General features: G+C 42.8%; 1 protein-coding gene across 1 annotated transcript in view; it reads left to right on the top strand.

Annotated features, from left to right (window-relative positions):
* The first annotated feature begins 9,168 nt into the window (after positions 1–9,168).
* Positions 9,169–23,530, top strand: part of LOC8053524 — a 54,105-nt gene continuing 39,743 nt past the window's right edge. The window contains exon 1 of the mRNA XM_029991985.4: positions 9,169–9,503. Coding sequence (XP_029847845.3) covers positions 9,281–9,503 — 223 coding nt within the window. The 5' untranslated portion in view covers positions 9,169–9,280. The remainder of the gene's footprint in view (positions 9,504–23,530) is intronic.

Genomic DNA, 23,530 nt, shown 5'->3' with positions numbered 1-23,530 from the left:
GAAAGGTACGTCGCACGTACCCGGAACGAGGAGCCTAACGGTACGATCGCTATAGACCCTTTCTTCAAGGGCGCGGCCATTTTGAATTGTCGTCACTTCCAGTATGGGCGAAAACATTATTTTGCCATCGCCACGAAAATAGAATGCATTTAGGAGAAAAGCGTAAACGTCATCCATTCTCGTTTTCTCTCCCCTCTATTTTTTTACTATTTGCAAGTTGAAACCTTTTAATATTTTTTCGTCGCCCATACCGGATATGCCTACTTGGCGGTCGAGGGCGAAAGTAAGCAGAAAAGGTCTATATATACTTAAAGCCACCTCCAAGACATCGAACACGGGTCTGTGTCTCCTCGATTCCCGAGTTCACAGCTTGCGTAACGAACGAGTTAGCCTCGCACGAAGAGGTAGATGTTACTTCTCTTTGTCTTTGATGTGCGCTACTTTATTCTAGTATACTCTTGAGGCACGGTTGAAAAACGCCGACGCTTTCGTAGATCGGTTCCTTACCTCTGAATCTCCTACTGGAGGCAGACGCTGCTACAGGGCATGAAATCCGCTAACTTTGTTTGCGTAATTCCGGATATTATTAGGGAGTTTTCGTAGATCGTTTCCGCTGTCCCGCAACGCTCTCCGCAACCAGCTACGCTAGCCGGAACTCTACAGTCAAGGCCATCGCCGCGCCGGCGCAGTAGCGGCTGCTTCGTTGCGGAGGGCTTAGCGGAGGAAGAAACACGGTCTACGAAAACTCCCTATTTACGGCCGCCGTAAGCTAGCGGGATGGCGGGTGAAGTTGCAGCTTTTGCTGCCTTGTCAGCTTACAGTTTAAAGGAGTGCAGCAAGATTCTTTCTCTTATTTAGAATATTTTATCTCTACAAGGACTACGAAATGAAAATAAGGTTGTGGAACTTTTTTGAGAACATCAAAAACTGTTTGTTTCTGTTTTTCTTGATACGGTGTACGGGAAAAGTAACGTGAAAGTAAATTGTAACGGAACGAGTACAGTAATTCATTACTTTTCATTGAAGCAATTTGTAACGCTGGTCCATTACATTTCAGGCCATTGCATTTTCAAGCAACGGCCGCAACTCTGCTTTACACCTAGCAACCGAGGTGCAATGAGCGACAGCGGGTCAAGGACGTACTTGGGCCGCCGGAGGGGCGGGCCCATTACAAAGTATTGAGACAGGGTCGATTTATATTTTTTAATGAGCCGTCCGCAGACTGTCATCGCGAAGCGGCGTGAACGGGGATGGCGTGGTGGGTCGACACACACCCCAGTGATACACCCGTCATTTCCCACTGCGCGGCGCCGAAATTGGCGAAAAGGGACGTCAAGGCGATCTTCGGTTGCTAGGTGTTACGTGGGGCTACAGCGCCATCCCGTGGCGGTGTTATGAACTTTGAACACGTGTTCTCCTACCAGTCCATGGTCAGCGCATGTACCAGGCTACTAATGCTAACGCATTAAACATTCATTCGAGGAACCACAAAAAGACATTACCTTTGCCAAATAATTTTTTTAGATTGAACCTTCAGTGTTCACTGAACGCCAAACAGGCATCCGTTTTCGTTTCACTTTATTAACTTCTACGCCGACAATTATTGAAATATCAAGTTTTTCTTTCTCTCTAACTCACCGCGAAACAAGCCGTGGCGTAGTTGTGACGGTCGTGACGTGCCTGGCACCGGAACCGGAAGTTATGTCGGCCGTAGCAGAATGGGAGCCTTAGCGGCGAGCTGGCGGTATGCCCGTAGTTTTTATCACATGTTTTTACTGCGCTTATGGCGCCTATGACACTGACATATTTTCCGAATCGGCGACTCTCATCACCGCGATAGCCATGGAAACACCGCAGCTCAGTAAAATGCAATTAGTTATCTTGCGCTAGAGCAACAGCATGGGGCTGGTCCCATACACCTGTACGAAGTGCAGCCGGTTGTCTGCACGATAGCCGCTTCTCTACCGCCGCCAGCCAAGCTTTAATGACTTTTATTTGGCAGGATGGACTCGCAGGGCAGAGTGAAGGAAAAAAGAAAAGAAAAAATGCAGTACGCCGTCTTTGACGATAACGACTTTGAATCACGACTCTACCGATAGTACTAATCTCGCCGCACGCGTTTTCTACGATTACAAAAAACAAGGTAATTATAGCAGAGATATCGCAGCGTATAAATATAATTTCGCGATCACATAAAACATTGCGGTCATTCAGGAATGCCAACACTAATCACTTTTCCCGGGTGTGGAAAACGCGTCCAAATTCGCATCCTCCATACCCACGCTTTTAAATACACTACGCACCAGTAATATCTTGAACTAAAACACACGCTTGAAATGCGCAGAATAAGAAATCCGGGCGATGCTCGAGGACACAAATGCTAACAAAGCACCTCTGTAGTTGAAGTAAACAAAGACGACGGCGCGAGAGTTTCTGCTGTCTTGAGGGTTGCGCCACAACATCGCCGCACGAGCAGATTAATATTCCCTTCTATTAGCGGCGAGATGTTCTGGTGCGCCCTCATAGGGTTCCCTCTCGTGGCGTCATTACCTTGCGAACAACAAGTTCAATGGTGTTTTTAATGAGCCTGGTGGAAGACTGAAATCATAGCGCTCTGATGCCAACACTGCCAACACCGTCAGATTGCAGTTCTTACATTCCTCTTATTTCCGTCGATGAGAATTCCTTTCCTGACGTCATAGTTAGCATTCGGCCAATCGTGGATGGCCAACCATAGCGACGCTTTCAATCGCGCACGTCGCCAATACTGACGGTCAGTTTTCTGTGGCAAAGAAGTCAATGCTAGGGGAGAGGGTGCACCAACCGCTGTACACGCGCTTTCCTCCTCTCTGCAGATTGTCACAGAAAGCTGACCCAAACTATGGGACGTGTAGGGTTATCATCGTGAAACGCGACGAGAATTTAGTCAACAATACCGCTCTACGCGGAACGATGAGCTTCTGTTATGCCGACCATGTCAACGATCACCCCATCACCACCGACACCATGTATTCTTTAGCAGAGAGCGGGAACTGTGGAACAGCGCAGGCGTAGTCTTATCTTTCTTTTGCTTCGTTTACCACATGACAGAGCGCGCATCGCCCCGAGCATTATAACATTTGGCAATTTCTGTCACATCGCTAATTATTCAACAAATGTAGATCAGAACATTGCTTAACAAAACGCTTAAGAAACATTCGCCGGCTATTTATTGTTTCTGATAGCGGTGGTCGTGAGGTAGGCTCTTATCTAACAGGCGACGTGGATTTGGCTTACGTGGCTTGTCAGCGCGGTTGTACCGTAGTGAGAGGGCAGAGATCTTTCGATGTAAAGGCGGTATAAAGGAGTCCGCTTTTTGTTTTAATGTTCTAAAGCGAAAAATTTTGTGGTTCTCTATATATGTGTTTTGGTTTTTGTTTTCACAGATTTTAGGACGTGCTGTGGATAAAATTCGATTTCAAAATCGTTTTATAATTTCTTTAAATCTAAAGTCAAACAAAACGAGGTCGGACAGCTGGTTATAGGGCCGTAAAAGACACTAACCAATAAATAAAAAAAAAAAAAAAATGGCATCTAAAAACAAAGACGCAGTCGACTAGCTGGCTTCACGCCTGTGTGGAACAGGCAGTGGTTATGGGCACCGGCGCCACAAGATAATCCACGCGCTCACTGCGCGACACTCGCTGCGCAGCGCGTGTCCCGAGGCGAAGAGGCCACCGCAGGTCGTGATATGCGGAGGGGCCGGCCGCGTCGCACGTCACTCAGGACAGCCACTGCGCCGATTGGCCCTGAGGAGTGTACCTGGTGCGGCTCTTGAGCTGGCTCCTTTTTGCTTGAGTGGTATCCACCTGCGCCGTCGGTAGGTTCCCAAAACGCCCTACCCTTGACGAAGCCTAACCGAGGTCTCCGTTGATCACCGTTAGCAGCGACGTGTTTGGTCGAGCCCCATCATCCAGCTGCCGATGCAACAAGTACACGGGACGATGCGCCAGCTGCCTTAAGGGTGGTATTGGTACATCTGTGACTGTCTCCCTTGACGTCGTCCGAATGCCGGGGCCGGCAGTTAGCTGCCCTGGTGATACTGAACTCGCAGCTCCGCGGGGTCATCGCCATCGAATACGGCGTTAGGCTCCAGGGTCCATACGTCAGCGATATTATCGAGGTGACACCATTTCGCAGTTCGCTCGTTAGTATCAAGTCAGCTGTCCTGTGAGGCTCCAGCGTGGAAGTGAGAAGACGGGAAAACAGCTTGGCAATTGTGCGCGAAATAATTCATGCGTCGGCCCCTAGGCCTCGTAATTCTCGGTTTCGAAGATCCGGCGTTAGGGTTGACACAGCTAGACGGAAGAAAGCCATCGAAGTCAAGTTTGAGCTCGTAACCACATTCAACTTTGTTGCTCGTGGTAGAGAATGACGAGGGTGTATGCATTGAGGTAGGGGTGAAGTTAAACTGCTTGTAAACACTTCAAAACAAAAGATTTTTTTGGGGACACAAAAAATCGCGCAGTCTGCTATCTTAATACCTATTGTGTTATGTTCTGTTGTATGTATGATTGTGTTGTTGTTCGATTGTGTTTTATGTATGAATATACTGTTGAACTTTAAACAGCCTTAATGGCCGTGTCTGGTGTTTTAGCTGTAGATGAGAAATTTATCAGTACAACTGCTAGCCTGGGGTCTTTAACATGCGCTCCGCAATAGTGACACAGGCCCGTACACCGGTGTGATGCTAAGTGTCGATCGCAACTTGTTAAAAAAAGGTGCAGAACACGCTAACCTTACACATTATATCTACGGCATATATTTGGTACTGTGTGTCTCCAAAATATCACTTTCTTGCGCACAAATATTCAATTGGGGACAAATTATAATATAAAATAAGATATAAAAACGATGGCACAAACACTGGAAGCTAGTAAAAACACAGTGATCAATATCACTAAGATGTTGTATTTCTTTCATTCTTGTGAACTGATATATACTATATTTGTTTGTTTTTAATGAACGTATCCTAAATACGTTCACTTTATCAAACTAATATTCGTTGAAACCTATATTTCACATTTTATTTCGATCTGAGCGTCAGTTTAACACTTAACTGGTCTAGAATGAATTACTGACGTTTACTTTGGTGTTTGTAACAGCCAAACTATACTGAAGGCTACTAGCCTCTTCAATACCCGTACCGTAACTTTAGATCAGTTTTTTAATGCAACATTCTGGCTTTTTTAACATCAAGACAGGTCACACGCACAGCGCAGCGCAGCATTAAATTAAACGTAGCGCAGTATTTATCTGGGATTTTACAATGTATTTAGTGCTGAATGTATGAATAATCCTCCTCAGAATGTTTATTACCGCAATGCAGATCGCCGCAGCTCCGCTGATTTCATAAAATTCCAAGCAGCTAATAGAAGCGGCCTTGCACCGAGTGGAATTCTGTCTGTTGCCCCAGTGAAATAACTTACTCGTATGAAAGACCGGATTTGTGGTACGAAGCATTCTAGTCGCCTGGACAACGTTATTTGCGCACACTATCGGGCATGTTTATCTCCAACGAGATTAAGTCACCGAAATCGGGAGCATTGTGAAACATACTTGCGACATCTTAGGTACGTAATATCGGACGACGGATTTGACACATCTCAACTCTGCTACATCACCTCTCTAATACCAAGTTCTGCATCAATATTGAGATTATTGCTCTTTTGTGGGGTTGAAGGAGAAATGTATTAGCACTGCGTTTTATGTGTGAACATAAGGGGCAGAGCTTTATAGTCATGGTTACAGAGCACGCGGTATTTGGCTCCAATATTTGAAACATTTTTTTTTGGAGGGGGGGGGGGGGTAGCATTGTTTAAGCTTTTAACGGCCTGCCCTATTTTAACGCGATAGCGTTAAGAAGCTCGTGTTGCAGAAAATTCGACGTTGGTGGCGTGACGAGAAAAGCCGGCGTCGGTGGCGTGCCGCGAAAATCCTGATTGGTTAAGAGGGTCATGCCGTTACAGTTACATGACATTGCGCGGGACTTTGAAACAACCGACAACCCTCGCGAGAAATTTATCCCTAAGATTCCCTCTGCAACAAGGTATTTCTCTGCGAAACAGACCTTGATATCGATGCCCCGAATTTCAGTCAAGCACCGACGTCCTTATCACAGCGACAGCCATTCCCAGCTTTCTTATCCGGAATGCCGCCGCCTCACCTGCTCAAAGATAAGCTGATATATGACCTCAAAAACGTCGGCACTGTTCCAGAAACCTGAAGGTAAAATATTACCTTTCATTTTGCGTTAGACCCTCGTTTAATGCGAACTTCCGGCTCTTTTCTTAAATGCGATGTTTGGTGAGCTGTCTACAGTTCAACTTTCCTGAATTAAATTAAGTCACTGCATTTCGGCTCACTAAAATTTGAACTACTCGAATTTTCATATCAAAACTGCAGACTCAACCGCAGATACTATCTAGACCCTTGCTGGTACCTGTGATTGCTAAAGGGAAGCGAGAATTCAGCACTTGATTCTTATTACGAGGACATAGCACTCCCGTGCAGACAACACCACGTTGCTGAATTTTCTGCACTGTAGAAAATAAAAAATAAATTTATGGAAGTCTATGTTTAGTACAAATTCCATCCAGCTTCGGCCCACTTGCAATCATTTTTGTTAATTTGTAAACAACAAAACAGAGTGTTTAACAACCCAAGCTAATACACTAGCAACGCGTCAATGAAAGAGAGGTTTTATGACACCTAAATATCTGCTTTATTAGACCATTGTACAGTATAGTGAACAATACAAAAAAGCTCAGATGAGCACGTCGCTTCGAACACCTCGAGTTCTGTGTAATGGTAAAAAGCTGAGTTACTCCTATCATTGAGGACATTGTGTAGAGAGTGCAATTTAAGCAGTTCGTCTATTTTTGTTTGTTCTCCAAACTTGGACGGCAGACCATTGCTGGCGAGTCAAAACTATAATAATAGTATTAACTTAAATAAAATAAAAACCGTTTACCTTCATTTACCTCGCGTACTTATCCTCAAACTTTGGAAAACTCCAGTAAAGTGGAGATATGGGCCAGTTGGTTCATTGCAAGCAAAAAAGCGCCGAAAAAAAACAGGGGCACAGACGAAGGGAAACAGGCCAATGCGCCTTGTCCTGTTTCCCTTCGTCTGTGTCCCTGCATTTTTTCGGCGCTTTTTTGTTTGGAAAACTCATCGCTCAGCTTGCAGACGTAGTGAATTCAACGAAGATTGATTTTTTTTTTTGCTTTTTTTGTCCCCGGACGCCTCCGTATTCGGCGAAACCAGCATCAACTCAGCGACAGCTGATCAAGCGGGAAGGACCCCACAAGAAAATGAGCAGCCGTTTTAACATTAATAATGGCTGAGCTTTCGTCTGGTAGATAGAGCGGTAATGCTTGCTTGAGATCACTAACCGGAAAGTATCATTGCTAATATGGTATTGCAGAAGGCACACCCTTACAATCTATCAAAATAATTATTAGGCACAGCAGTTATACACGATACATTTTTGAGCACTTCATTTCCAAGGTGTCATGAGTGCACTTGCCAGTAGAAAATAATTATAATTAAAAGCACGTGCGTCATTTAAGGCGTGATGTGATAATTAAGATAAACATGTTTATTTCATAAATGAACAATTCTACACATCTAAAAAGAAAAGCCTCCAGCTATTTAAAGCATACTGAGACCACTCAAAGTATTTGAGAATCAAAATATATATTATTACTAGGAATTACAATTATTTTATAAATTACTTTGGTAGTAACAAATAAATCAGTCTTCAATTTAAAATTTAAAGGACTTTTAAGAGTTCGATATATTTTAGCATGTTCCTTTTAACTTTAAGTTTTTAACAAATAGAAAGTTTTAGAATGTTAGAGCATTTTATTCGTAATAAATCTGTCTAGCATAACTCTAATGTCTAGCATAAAATGTATATTAAACTAATGTTAAATGACCTGTATTATCATGCAATTACCCAGGACTGTTTTGTTCGCTAAATATGATGCCTACAAATTAAGCCTATACTGTACCAAATTAACATATTTTCAAAATGATGTCGTAGAATATGCCTATAAAACTTTATAGTAGAATGTTGAACCCTGCCGAACTATGAAGATCTACCAACGCCGTTTTTGTTATACATGATGATTGAAACCCTGAGACTGCTTTGAAAAACAGAAAATTGTGAAATAGAAAGAAAAAGCGACAGACAACGTCTCAAGACAATGTCTGTCTCTTTTTCTTTCTACTTCACGATTTTCTGTTTTTCAAAACAAAGTTTCAGGTTTTCAATCATCATATATAACTTACACCAGCTCGCCTGCACTTTAACCGTTTTTTCATTGGCCCCTTTTGTAGCAGTTTTTTGGAATTTCAACCGTTTCATGAATTATCGTTCTGATTTATATTGGAGTTCACATAAGCTCTGCAAAGTTATATTTTAATGTGGCAAGATGACTCGTAATAGGGAACCTTATTTTACGACGTTTTCGATATCCTCATATCATGTATAACTTGAAAGAGGATATATTTTACGTAAATTAGGGGAATAAAGAATGCCGTTTTATTCGACACTTAAAGTTATAGAGCTGTGGGATGTCAGTTTTGTTCCGAATAAGTGCATTTGATTTTTGTTTTTAAATTTTTCTTCTAAAAAAGAGCCAATTCGGATATAAAATTTCGCCATATTCAATTTATATGTTAAAAGTCTTAAATTATATTTTTTCAGAGTGCCTTCAGCTGTTTTTGCTGTTAGTTTTTGCATTGTACGTGCGTTTTTTACAATCGAAGGCCGAGGAAAACTTATGTAGTTTCTAACAAAATTCAACAGACAGTTGCGAAAAAGTTGCTGCTTTTTCATGCAATCAATAGGTTACGTCCCGTGAATCTGAGGTGCCAGTTTAAACGAATTCAAATCTGGACTTTATAATCTTAATACCATACGGTGTTGGGACAGATTGCCTCAGGTGGCATAATAGTTCCGCTTTCTGCGTGAGAATACGGTAAAATAATCAGTAAAGCACGTCGACACAATATCAAGGCTTCACGTGTTTCTCCTGATATGAGAGGTTCCAGGTAGTGGCAACTCCCGTATCGAACTATCAATCGAAGAAGATAATGTTGCACCTTTTGGAAGCGAACGATAATTCTCGAGCACTCGGGAAAGAGATGGGACGCGCCATTTCTAGTTCTCTGACATACACGAACCACGTCTGAAGGAGCGGGGAACGGGGCACTTCAGAGGCAACCAAAGATGCACTTTGTTGTCCCAGTCATATTCTGTTTCTGCGCTCAAGTGTGTATAACATCAGCAGCGCTCAACAGTGATGATGCAGCACGGCAATTATTTCGAAAAGGAAATGAGCGTAAAGTGCATCAAGAAAGTTTACCGCAGCAAGAAGAAAGTTTTTTTTATTCAACTTCGGGATCAATGAAACATGAGCCAGCTCAAGTAGAGAACCAGCGCATCATAAGAGGTAAGCAATTCAATTGGTAGATTTTATTTAATATTTTTGACATGCTAGCAATCTCCTGAGTCATTAAATCGGTCACTCTCGTTAAATTCTAGTATCTGCGAACTGAGCTACGCCGAGACAGAGTTTGAATTGTTGTTTGTATTTATATTTTCTCTTATGACATTAACTAAAAGCTGGGCATACCTCGCACTTATAGACGCACGAACCACGCGGTAAATATTTATATAGTCTTCTTAGGTCATTCAAGCTATATTTTTGTACCCTAGAAGCTACAGGAATACAATCGTGATGTTTAAGACGCGAGTCCGTGGTGAGGGAAAAATAGGAAAGTTTGAAGTCGAAGAAAAAGGCACAGTATAAGACGTCTCGAACGCAGCCAGATCGTTTTTTTCTCGCTCCTTATGCACCGCCGATGGACACCAACAACTTCTCTCCCGAGCATACTCTTCATTCACAATGCACCGATTGGACTATCTTGATGAATTAACCAAGACCGGGGCGAAAATTTTGGAAAGATCAATCGTGAAAAAACAAAATGTGACAGGGACTCTTTTACGGAGAGACTCACTTTTCTTCACATTGCGCAATGTGATGGAAAGTCAGTCGCAGCCTTTTCACAAAGAATGTGTCTGGGTGGAAAGTTGGTGATGATTGTTTGGACAATGACTGCGGACATCTCTAAAGGCCCTGCCACACTGAGGCAACAGTTGGACAACTCTGTCCGTCAACACAGGGAAAACGTGTTTCCGACGACCCTGTCACATCGCGGCAACAACAATTGTCGCGAAACATGTTGTTGTCCACAGGAAACCGTGTTGGCCGGTTTGTTACCCGACCATCCTGTCACCCCACGCTGATTGCGGGGCGAACACGGGCAACACTCCGCCATTTTGAATTTTTTACCTTCGTTCGTGTGCGGCGCGTCGTCGTCGGAAATAGGACTCAACAAAGTGCTATTGCGTTCGAAGGGCCAGAAATTACAACGGGTCTACATGAAACGGTGGCTGTGATTAGAAAACATGACATGAAGATTATTTTCCACCCGTTATTTTATTAAAATATTCTTCATTTTTTGACAAAGCAGTCAGCCATAACCGAGGAATGTGAGATCGCTGATATTTGTTCGGGATTTGTGCCACCGTATTAACTGTTTCTGTCCGGTTGTTTCTTTCATGCACTTTTTATTTCAACTGTAGATTTCAGTTAGCACCGGCAATACCCCAAAGCGTCTTTTTTTAGCATTCCGTTGAGCAGAATTGATGGTGCTTAAAAATTGCGACACCAACACGATCGGGCTTCATAACAATCGCTGGAATAAATATTTTTCAACACTGTCCATTGGCCTACCGCCTGCTATGCGATCGCTTCATTCCCCAAAACGTCGTAGGAATTTTTTAATCAATTCAAGTCCGGGGTAGTGGCTGTTTCCAAGTTTCAAGTATCAACAATCGTGATCAGAGGGGTTGTTTAAATGCTTCGTTTAAAAAAAAAATCGTTGGTTTTCTGGATTATGTTTACTATACTTTATCAGCGGGTGAGTAGGCATGCTCTTTTGTTTCACTAGCAGTAATGTGAGGTAGTTTAAGGGTAGTTCTAATTTCTAAGGCAGTCTCAACGTTCACGATCGTACTTATGACCATTTCAACAATCGCTTTCTATAATTACGCAGTAAATGCATTCATCAAGTTATTTTAACTGCACGCCAGCCTTAAGTATTCTTAAATAACGTTTTCCAAGCTTTTATTTGAGTAAGCTCTTAAAAAATAACTCTTTATACTAGTTCTACCATCGAAGCTATTTGTGTTGCCGTGTTGCCGGCACGAAATTCGCTCAGACAGCGATCAGAGCAATCCACGCTGTCCAACAGAAGTCGCTGCTGTTTTTGTTGAAGAAAGTTGTCATAACGAGGCAACATTTTCGTTGTCGTTCATGCTGTGCTGTTGTTGCCGTGATGTGGCAGGGTTGTCGGAAAACACGTGGAGCGAGCCACAAGTGTTTTGAGTGTTGGACAACATGTTGTGTTGCTTTTGCCGTCGTGTTGCCTTAGTGTGACGGGGCCTAAAGAGCTCACTCGGTGGCTGTTCCATTTGTATCCATAAATTCAATTGGTGCATCGTGAACTCCTGAAGGAAAAATCCATTAATGTAACCCTGTTTCGCAGTCAATGTTTTCTACTGGACCGCTGACTGTGCCTGACTGTACGGCAAGCATGTCTGATTGGCCAACAAGTTACTCTGACCGAGAGTCAACCTCCAGTAAGACTCCACTTGTTGGCTTTCTGATGGTTTCCTGGTGGCAGTCGGCCACCGCGAAATGCCATCAAGATGTCTTGATGGCGATTCTGATTGTGCATCGATTGGCTCTGACTGTACGTCAGAAAGCTTCGACGTGCAGACAGACGTACGGTGAAAGGACGTAAAGTTCGTTCGGATGCCACTATTTTGTCAAATCTATAGATACGAAAAATAATCTATGCACAAGAAAACGATTTCGGGACGTGAGCCCATAAAACCGCTGATGTTAGAGATATGACACGCAGCCGACCGACAACCTTGATCAGAAGCCCGCCGAACACGCCAATTCGCTGACTTCGCTTCGCCCATAGAGGCTTCGCCGAGCTTTCATGAACGATCGCTCTCAACTCGTTTTGTCTGCCTGTTTACTCCAACCTGTCGATCCTGCCCGGGCTCTACGATGTCTTATGTTTTAGTAGAATTTCTACTCAACAAGACCCAGCCTGTTGCGAGTTCCGACGATGTAAGGGATTTTAGCGGCGTAGTTGAAGACGACAAGATGTACCAGGTCTACTCGGCCGGAGACGCGCGAACAAAAGGATCGTTCTACGGCGCGAAAGTACTCTACATGGCAGGTGAGTAGAACTGAAGTACGGCGAGTGATGTGCGACTGCTTTGCATAACATGCTGAATGCTTAACTGCATTTGCAGCCGAAGCATCTCGTATAAAACGAATGGTCAAATCGAGTTTCCTAACCGATGGCATAGCATAGGGGAGGAGAAGAAGAAGTTGGTCACGCAAGACGTACCAAATATGAGCTCCGAAGGAGTGTCTACAACGGCCCTTGCAGGCCATGGATTTTCTGTTTCTGCACCCACTGATGAGTACCAGGTTGTATTGCCATCACTGCCGCGCGGAGCGCTTGCTCTGAACACCGTCATTCTTCACTGCGATAGCAAGAACCGCCCGTACAGTATTGAAGATTTCAAGCAAGAGCTGGAACGCCTGAACGTCCTGAAGGAAGTGGCTTCGATAGGAGCGTACCAGATGAACCACGTCTGGATCGTCACCCCTCGGTCATCAGCGGCCACGTACAGGTTAGTCTCGGCCAAAGAGCTCACGGTCAAGGGCAGACGTTGTCTTGTCATTGACCCGAGCAACGCAGAGGTCAGACTCAAGATACACTGGATCCCTTTCCACGTCTCGAATGATGCGGTACGCAAGGCTATGGAACATTACGGCAAAGTCACAGAAGTCGCACGAGAAACCTGGAAAGCGGAAGGTTTTGAAGGCATTGAGTCAGCGACAAGACTTATGCGGATCAACCTCAAAGAGGGAACGACTATTGACGGTATACCACACCAGTTACGGCTGTTTGGAGCGAACTCCTTGATTGTGGTTCCCGGGCGCGCGCCTTTGTGCTCGCGATGCAAGCACACGGGACATATACGTCGTGACTGTCGTGTACCGCTGTGCTCGGAGTGTCACCGCTTCGGTCATGAGTCAGACGATTGTATGAAGACATACGCCACTGCCGTTGGACGCCAAGAAATCGACCCGGTGCATGAACTCTTAATGGATGCTGACGAGGCAGAGAGTACGGCAGCCAGTACTGCCCCTGTAGCTCTCATCACTCCATGTACAGGTGGGAATGCATGTCCCGCCAAAGAAAAAGAAGTGGTGGCTGGTCAAGAGAAAACCGTTGCTCTACAGAATCTGCCTCTGGCAGCTGAAGTGAAGAGTATTCCAGATCCAAGGGCATCTGAAACTGAGGAAAAATGCGACCTTGAAGACCAACAAACAAAAGAAGAATCACCAGAAATCGTTGAAGAAAGGCCTGACGCAAGTCAGGCAAACAAGAGACCCCTTGAAAACGTAAAAAGCCTGGAGACCGAAGACAAAGATCTTGAAGAGGAGGCCAAGTGGAATTTTGTTACCACCAAGAAAGGACGCTACAATGCAAAGCACCGCAACCAACAGAATTCACAGTAGCTAACAGTGACGGAAGCCTGGTACGCCTACGAAGGAAACCCGACGACAGACAATTCGAACTTACAAAAGCATGGTCATAAGGCAAGTAATTCGGAAACGAAAGGAAAATAACCTCTACGGGTAGCTCGCATACATAGTATCCATAACTTTAAGGCATGTGCGAAATGCAAGAACCTTGTTGTTTTGCATCTCTAAATGTTAGGGGACTGAATTCTAGCCGTAAACAGTAGCAGTTGCAACGGTTGCTAGCTCAAGAACAACTAGATATTTTAGCAATTCAAGAAACCATAATGTCTGAAGATGAGCAAGTTGAACGAGCCTTACAACCATTTCTTTTGAGAAACGAAGTGTGTGTCAGTCATGCCGTAGGTACGTCAGCAGGATGCTTCCTCTTCCTAAAAAAATCCTTAAAGCTTACTAATTTGTCGGTAATTTCTCATGACCAAGGTCGTTTCATTGTATGTGATTTCACTATGTCAGATCTGTCCTGGCGAGTTATCTGTATTTATGCTCCAAATAGGACAAGAGAAAGAGAGGTTTGCTTTAACTATCTCCGTCAGTACTTGGAATGTGACCGCATTGTTGTATTTCTTGGAGATTTAAATTGTGTATACAACGTTACAGATAGGTCGGTGCGTAGAGATACCAATGACAACAGCGCGAACATTTTAAGCAATATGATCGATGAATGCAACATGGTCGACGTAACGGAAATGAGTGGACGGAAGGGACAGCTTCAGTTCACGCATTTCCAAGCATCCATGCATGCTCGGCTAGATAGGATCTACGTGTCATGCGACCTGATAAGTAATTTTCAAGAGTATAACGTGAAGTCCTTCTTTTTTACCGATCACTGCTTAGTAACGGCGACATTTGGAAAGAGAGCACGGTCGACGAACAAGTTCAAATGGGAACTCTGGAAGCTAAATGCGAATCTTCTCAAAGATGAACTTTTTGTTACTCACGTAAACGACTTATTAGAAAAGTATGCAGAAACAAATAGACAGTGCCTACTGGAAAGGTGGGAGCACTTTAAAGAGGACCTCAAGCAAGTCGCAATTGAACGGTCAACTACTATAAAGTCAAAAGCGAGAGCTAAAGAACGGCAATTGAATAGGGACTTGCACGTGCTTCACAAGGCAGAATGTGAAAATCCTGGCACTGGGTTAAAGGACATACAATTCCTGAAGTCAGAGATTGAGCTCTTACATCGGGAGCGTTACGAAGGTGCAGTTGTGCGTTCTCCAACGAACAAATTTCTTTTCGGAGAGCAGCCTACAAAACGAGCGTTGGCTTCTGAGAAACAATACGCACTAGCAAAAGATATCTACGAAATCAAGTTTAATAATCAGATTACAACTGACATTAGCAGTATTCAAAAAGCCTTCGTTCTTTACTACACCGAAATCTTTGGGAGTAAAGTATTACGACCTAACTCAACAGGCCTATGCGGTTTGATAGCGAATGTTCCTCAGTTGCAAGATGACATAACGGAATGGCTTGAAGGACCAATCACGCTCGGCGAAATTGAGAAAGCGGCAGAAGAGCTGCCCAATCACAAAGCGCCAGGGCCAGATGGAATTTCATCGGAATTCTACAAAAAGTTTAAAAAGTCGTAGTTGCACAGTGCTCCTGGGTGTGCTACGAGAAGCGTACGCCGTGGGACTGCTGCCGCCATCCTTCCTGAAGACTCACACCATTTTAATTCCCAAATCGGATGACCCCGTGAAACTGCGGAACTTTACTAACTATCGACCGATCACGTTGTGCAATACTGACTATAAGATATTCGCAAAAATACTGACACGTCGGCTTCAAAGTGTTATTAGCCAACTAGTTGGTAGCCACCAAACCTGCGGCATAAAGGAAGAAGTATACAAGCAAATATTCATATCGCAAGAAGCGTGTTGGAATGTTGCTCAGACGAAACAAAACAGGTTGCGATGCTCCAAATAGACTGGCAAAAAGCATTTGACCGCGTCAGCCATGAAGTTCTTTCGCAGGTGCTGACACATGTCAAAATAGGTAAAGTTATCTTTGATGGAGTAAAAATGGCTTATAAGGGATGCACAACGAAACTCATTATAAACCATAATCTTACGACAAGCATCCCAGTTCTGTCTTCGGTCCGACAAGGGTGCCCCCTATCACCACTATTGTTTGCCTTATAGCTAGAACCCTTCTGCTTGAGCATCGCTAAAAGCGAGAACGTTCGCGGTTATAGCCTAAAGGAGGTTGAGGTAAAAGTCTTAGCTTACGCTGATGATATTGCCATTTTTTGCGCTGACAAAAAAGTATTACCGAGGCGCTTCCTCTAACCAAGGTGTTTTGCAATGAAACTGGTGCAGCAGTGAACTGGGAGAAATGCTCTGGGTTTTGGCATGGCTCATGGGCAACGCGGCCAACCGAATACGAAGGCGTCCGGTGGAGTGATACGCCTTGTAAATATCTCGGTGTACCACTCCACCAATATCGTAATAGCACATCGTACTGGTGCGAAGTCACTAATGATTTGAAACGGAGAGTGTCAAAATGGCCGAATCGAGATTTGTCCATTTTTGCAAGAGCGACTGCATGCAATATTTTTCTTATTGCTAAGATTATGTATGTGTTGCAAGTTCTGCATTGTGCCAGGAAGAACCTGCAAAAAATTCATAGGATTTGTGCTTTATTTGTTTGGAAGTCCGCATCTGAACTGATGAGGCGAGACAACCTCTTCCGGCGTATTTCCGATGGTGGGATTGGCTTACCACATTTGTATGTTCGACAACTTGTGTCGAGGTTTTTCTTCCTCCGAGATTAGGAACAGCCATTTCTTCGTACAATGATTCAGACAAAATTGGCTTGTCACTTCCCATCCTTTTTGGTTTCATCCGAGAATTTAAAACCTATGGTTGCCGTAGGTTTTCTGAAAGACATCGTCGACTCTTTTAATTTTGTATCTGCACGATTTTCACGGGAGTACCTTTCCAGTGTCAACAGAAAAAAACTTACACGGGCACTCTTGGACATACTTTTTCCAGTACCTATCTATCGCGCATTGTTCGCAGATGGCCCAGGTCAGGATGTACTATGTCGAGTCAAAAAGATGTATATCCCTCCTGTAGTAAAGACTTTCTTTTTTAAACTACACACCGGAACAATACCTGTGAAAGTATGGATGAAACAAAGAGGAATGTTTGTTCCATGGTCGGTTGACTTTTTATTGTGTAAACAACCAGAAAGCGTTGAGCATGCATTAATTGATTGTTGGGACGCCGTACTATTTTGGGACATCTTAAAGAGGACATTGAAAAAAGATCTGAGTATCACACCCTATTACATTCGTTTTCTTCCAGTTGACAAACATGAGTTGGTCCCTTACGACTTATTTGTGCTTCTGGGGCTTTTCAGTATTTGGAAATCCCGCATGGCTGTTAGACACGCGGACATAAACGCCCACACCGTGGATGTATATTGCATTGAACTTGTCATGCAGATTAAGAGTATTTATGCCCCCGCCGAAGGGACCCCCGAGTGGGCACCTTTACTAGACACTCTCATTCAAATGAAGCAGCTGTAATAACATTGTAATGAAACCTTCCTAAAAGTAATTCTTCCATCGCTCACATATGTGCTATAGTTGTTAAAGATCACTGTTTGGGACTCTTTTGAAATGACTTTTTGTAAGTGTCAGTGACTTGTTCGTGCTGAACTTTACAAGCCAACGACGCTGATGTGCATTCTTTATGTACTGATTGGAATGAGTGAGAACTGCCTGTATGTCTACCATGTATCATACCTCACGTGTGTTCATACTTCACCATTCATGTTAGGATGTTGTAAATAGTGTGGTGAATGCTTTTTGTACTTGAACATTTTAAAAAATTTCTGCAAACTAAAAATAAACTGTTTAAAGAAAAAAAAAAGATGGCATAGCATAGGGCTTAAGGTGTCCGATTTGTACGCAAGTGGTCGCGAGTTCGATCCTCGGTGGTCGCCCTTTTTTTTTCTTTTTTCTCTCGAACATTTTGTTTTATCGAGGCATTTGGCGATATTTATGAGTGCGTATAGCTTTACTCTTATATAAATGCTGCCCTTGTTGATGAAATTCCCTTGGCAGTGGCAGTCAGACGTCGTCTGATGGCCCATCACGTTCCACCAAGGCTGCTGACTGGCAGTCATTGTCCCAAATTACGTATCTTGATGGAATTTTCAATAGGGCTAAGTGCATATCCAGGAGAGGAGTTGTGGGTGTCTATGGGTGTAATATAAAGTGCGAGATAAAAAGTAACGATTTAAGTGCGTTTGAGACGTCCTCTTCTGTGTCTTTTTCCTCGACTTGGAAGTTTCCTATCTTTTCCTCAATACGCTTGGGTTTTAAACATCATCACTAAGTAGACCCGTCTCGCCTGAACGCTCACTGTCCTTTCAGGGATGCAAATACACTTGTGCGTTTCTGCTTAGATAAGAATATGTTTAGATACATTCTTGAACGAAGAATGCCTCGAGGCTGCTAATTTTGCACACTAAAAAATCTGGTCATGAAATGACTCTTAGAGATTCTTCAGCCTGTTCATATTTTTCACCCTAAAAAGTTATTTTGAGCACCCCGTAAAAGGTTTCTTTGTAAAAAAGCTTATACGTGATTATTTCAACCTCGTTTTTTGGTGCGAAATAGTTCTTCATCTCCCAGTTCTATTTCTAGTTCGCCGGGGGGCGATAGTGCTTGAGGCGGAACCGTGCTTCACGACCTGTAAGAGTTCTTGGGGCGTCCAAGAGCCTTTCAATGGCATATTTTCTTAGAGTACGAAACACGTGAGTTTCTTGAAGGGAGCTGTATTAAAAAACTAAAATAAAACACTTGTTCTTTTACAAATTTGTTATAAATCTCCTTGCCGTCAACAGCAAAGTCGAGTGTAACATCAGCTCAATCGGCCGCACCTCAACGCATTTAAATGTGCTTTCTTTCAAAGCACGCTTATGTACGGGTTGTCACCAAGAATACGTAACTTTGCACAAGACTTGCCGCTTACCACAAGCACTAATTTCAATCATTTATTTTTTATTAAGAGAATAAATCTCATTAAGAAAGCTACAATTTTTTTTCAAATTGTGAAGTTGGGTTGATCAAGTAAAAACGCTAAAGTGTTATTTATGTTTGTTTTGTGTCCGGTAGTGTACGTCTCCGTACCTAAAAAAATACAGAGGAAACTGGTCAGCAGTCTGTTATCGTTGCATCGCAATAAACATTGGTTAAGACACGCGAGCTCAGTTCGTGCGAGTTCCTTAATTATTACATATAATATTACATATAAATTACGTATAAATTATTACATACAAATTTTGGATAAGCTTGCCTTTATCGTAGATACTTTCGGCTCATATCAGCGACTGAGCCATGACTTTTTTTCCTATTCCCCAGTTCCATGCATCGTCAAATTATTCTATGAAAGCTTTCCAACATTTATAAACAAGGCTTTTCTTTACACGATTTTGTTTATAAGTCGAGCGTCCTCAATATTTTTAGGTAAGATTATTATTTAGTAAGTTTTTACATAAGAAAATAGAAGGACACAAGGTGTAGATGCTGCCTAGAAAAAGCCGTACTTTTAACTAAAATTCTTTTAGACGACACATTGCAAAGTGCTCATGCGCAAGAAAACGTCATCCAGACAAAAAAAAAGTAAAAAGCAAGGCAAATTAATGTATGCCTAGGGCGTTGCTGATATATGCGTGCTCCTTATCATAAAGGGCCACCGATGGAGCGCTTATAGAAACGTCGCTATCTTCTGTTTTTATCCCCCCCAAAAAAACGTAATGAATTTCAAGTATATATCAGGAAAGCCTTAGTCATGAATAGTGTTGTCTAATTTGAACTTTGTGTTTTTCATCTGGATGATTTTTCCTTGCGAGTGCGCTGTTTACAATGGTTCAGTGTTGTCTATCAACATGTTTGTTGAGAGTGCGACTTGTCCTATGTAACCTCACGTTTCGTCCTTGCGTTTCTTTTTTGTTATGAATTCTTAGTTTTACATTAAAGCCAGCTATGCCAAAATGCAGGCATAATCCAGCGCGTTGTTGCACACAAATTGATAAAATTATGTCAAGCCTGACTGTCTCATACGCTGACGACTTGCAGGACATAATATTTATCAAAAATGCTGTACAAAAATTTTAGACAAATATATTATGAAAAAAAAAAAAACGGTTAGCGGGACGATATTTGTTTAAAATAGATAGTTAAAAGTTATCACCTCTCAGTTTTGTGGACTGGGGAACAGAAATTTGAAAATTTCGAATCGTTTGCCATAGTTTAAGATGACACAGCATAAATTTTACTTTAAGTAGTTTCTCAAAGATTCCCAAGTAACCGATGTTCTATCGATTGCCTATTAACCTGTGGACTGAATTGTTTGAAGTGTTGAAAATTTACGTCATTGAATTGCGTTTTTTACATGTATCGCCAGAGCATAGCTCTCTCTAAGATTTAGACGCAGATCTGAAGCTTGTCGCTTATGAGCTCAGTGATGAGAGAGTCATTATACCTTGAATCGCCTTTTTATACCTTTTGTAGAGCAGCAATTCATCTATTGCCTTTCAGTAGTTAACTTTTGGAATATGAAATGTATGATGATCTGGATACATTTTAAATACACGCCTATACCACAACCATACCGGCCAGCTTAGGTAAGTTAGTTTTAAAGAGTAATAAGTTACTGTGATATATAGTTTGCCAAAAATGTGTAAGTTACAAGCGGTCGCTGATGGCCGTCACCGAATAAAACCCAGTTATTATTCGGTGGTGTAGCTGTTGTCGGCTCGAACACAACACTTTCAAGATACTTTTCTTTTATTTTTTTATGTACTTATGAAGACATTGATATACACAATGACTACGATTTATATTTGTTTCCAATTCTCAAAAGACTCTCATTTCACATTTTAAGACATTTATTATTTCCGTTGCTTGACTTTGTAGAATCAAAGCGTTTGCTGCGTCGATGCAGGATGGACTGAGTAATCAAAATTTTAATTAATGTAACGCAGCTGCAACTTCTTTTTAAAGTTATCATCACTTACTTTTCCCATTTTGATGCGCATCCCTTTCCACGCCAAAGAGGTAATCAACGGGTAGGCTGGACAGCAGTGAAATATTCAAGCATAGAAAAATATATATATTCCTAATGCTGGCATAGCGGTTCAGGCTGGAGAGCGCTGTCGAAGTTTCAGCCCTTTTCGTTCCGTCTCCATGCCTAGCGGTAGTGTCGAGTAATTAAAGACGAAACCCACCCCGAGGAAGGTGCGGGTGGGAAAAATTGGAGCAGCCGGCTCCGTGTGCATATATATATATATATATATATATATATATATATATATATATATATGGGTGATTGCCTGCACGATCAAATCGTGCAGGCAAAAAAGGTCGAATTTTAATTTCGCTGAAAAAAATATATGTTCTAGTGTCGTCTCTAAAAACGCAGTAGCCACAATTCGCAAGTTCGTCGGACTTTTTGTTCTCGACTTATGAATTTTAAAAGAGGCCGGGGCGGAAAGCAGTGTTTTTCACATCCGTCGTGGGTCGGATGTTTCGCTCGATCTCCCGCCGTGGACTTTAGTCCACATTATATTATATTTTTTCAAGCACTCTGTGAACACATTTAAAAGGCTCTAATGCCATAAAATATTTTTAGCCGTTTTGCTTTTTTTCTGTAAAATGTCAACGACGCCCCCCTCTGTTAATTATTCACGAACTTTTGGCAATTAAATACTTGCGATCTACTTAGGTTACATTAATATTTTTATGACCATGGAAAGCCCAAACACGCTATTTATATATATTATAAAATGACTTGGCTGTATAAAATGTCCTTTGCCAGACGTTCACGTTACTATTATGCGAAAACCAAGAAGTGCCATTTTTTAAATTGATTTTCCAAAAAACGCTTTTTTTTCATTTTTTATTTTTTTTTATTAAAATGTAGATGTGATAGCTGACTACACAAAAAGCAAGTCGAGAAAGTGTGTATTTTGTTAGTATGTTCTATATTTAAGCATCAATATCGTAAAAAAACGTGTTTTTATGGCTAGAAATGGACTTGCGAATCGGCCGCCTTCACAAACTTGGAAATATTTTTGCCTTTTTTCAACGTTCCCACATAAAAATGAAATACAGTAGTTCCACCCTGTTATATTTATTGATTACTTAAATTTCATTGTAGGCGGCTAGCTACATTGGAGGAGTTCAAAAGAGAAAGCAACTCTTCTTAACAGACCAGCAGGCGCCGTAATTTTTTAATGTGTAGAAATCGGCAGCCCTCGTATGGATTCGGGGCCTTCATTGGCCTATATGAACGTCCCGCCCTTTCGAAACCAGCAGATGACCATGACCTTTCGCACTCGTTGTCTTATACCCCTGTTACACGGGCACACTTAACCACGGTTAACTCAGCTTAACTGCTGTTGCGCGGCACCACAGATACCGCACTATACTCTCTGACAGCTATTTCATAAGAAGTGAAGAGCGCGCACGCACTGCTTCGATAGATGCTCAAGATGCTCAAGCGCACGTGCGCCCATAGCTTTGACTGCATAGCCGCAGAATGTTGTCCGCAAGTATTGTGCGCTATCTGTGGCTTAGCGTAACTGCAGTTAAACGTGCCCGTGTAACAAGGGTATTAGATAGGAGGGTCCTTGACAGTAAAGCGAGCAGCGCACCCTCTGTCACGAGGAGTGAAATAGCACGAATGTGTCGTTGACGCGGCGAACAGTGATGGCCATCCTGGAGGAGTCAGTCAGTCAGAGTATTGCACAAGGGAAAGCAAAGGAATTGTTGCCTGAAAGGACGATGACATCACGCCCTTACAATATCGACGGTCAACAACAGTCCTGCCGGCCAAAACAACGCCGCGTGCGCGCTAAAACCGGCGGCGGGGGGCAAAAATCCCGCAGACGCACACAAGAAGATGGGCCGCTTTCGTTGGGATGTGGGGAAATTTCGAAACCTGAGGGGCCATCCGTGGACGCGTGAAACGATACCGCGTTTTTGCCCAAGCTTCGAGCGCCCTATCCCTTGAAACGGCCGTGCTCTATCTCTCTCCGCGGAAATGCGATAGCACCGAAGGGTTATTTATTTATTTATTTAAATACCTTAAGAACCCTGGAGTTAGGGTATTACATAAAGGAGTGGGGTTATAGGAGATGTGATGATAACAATTCGCGGAATGAGCCGATGTCTTGGGTGGAGACGATGATTTCAGGCAGGCCGTTCCAGTCCACAGATGTCGCCGGGAAAAAAGATTTAAAGAATGCTGTGTTTCGGGTAAAGAGAAGGCCAACTTTTGCAGGGTGATCAACACGAGGAGATATGCGATGAGGTGGCAAGATGAATGAGCTATGTAGCTGGTCATCGTAGTAAAACCTGTGAAAAAGACAACGTTTAGCAATACGCCTGCGTGAACTTAAAGGAGCCAAAGAAAAGTTTTGTTTAAGTTCAGTTACGCTGACAAACCTGGAGTACTGAGACGTTATAAAGCGAGCTGCACGGTTCTGAAGTGATTCTATGTCCGATGTAAGGAATTTAAGATGAGGGTCCCAGGCTGATGATGCATATTCTAACTTTGGGCGTACTAATGTGACGTATGCGAGGCGTTTGACAGATGAGGACGCGAGACGAAGATTGCGGCGTAAAAAACCAAGAGTGCGGTTTGAATCGGAAGTGATGTTGTTAATATGAGTCTTCCAGGAGAGGTCGTGAGTGAAGTGAACGCCAAGATATTTGTAAGTTGAGACGGCATCAACATTGAGGTTACCAATAG

The sequence above is a fragment of the Ixodes scapularis genome, unplaced genomic scaffold, assembly GCF_016920785.2.
Source record: "Ixodes scapularis isolate PalLabHiFi unplaced genomic scaffold, ASM1692078v2 PGA_scaffold0__279_contigs__length_252992795, whole genome shotgun sequence".
NCBI lineage: Eukaryota > Metazoa > Arthropoda > Arachnida > Ixodida > Ixodidae > Ixodes > Ixodes scapularis.
This window is presented reverse-complemented; position numbering and strand designations above follow the sequence as displayed.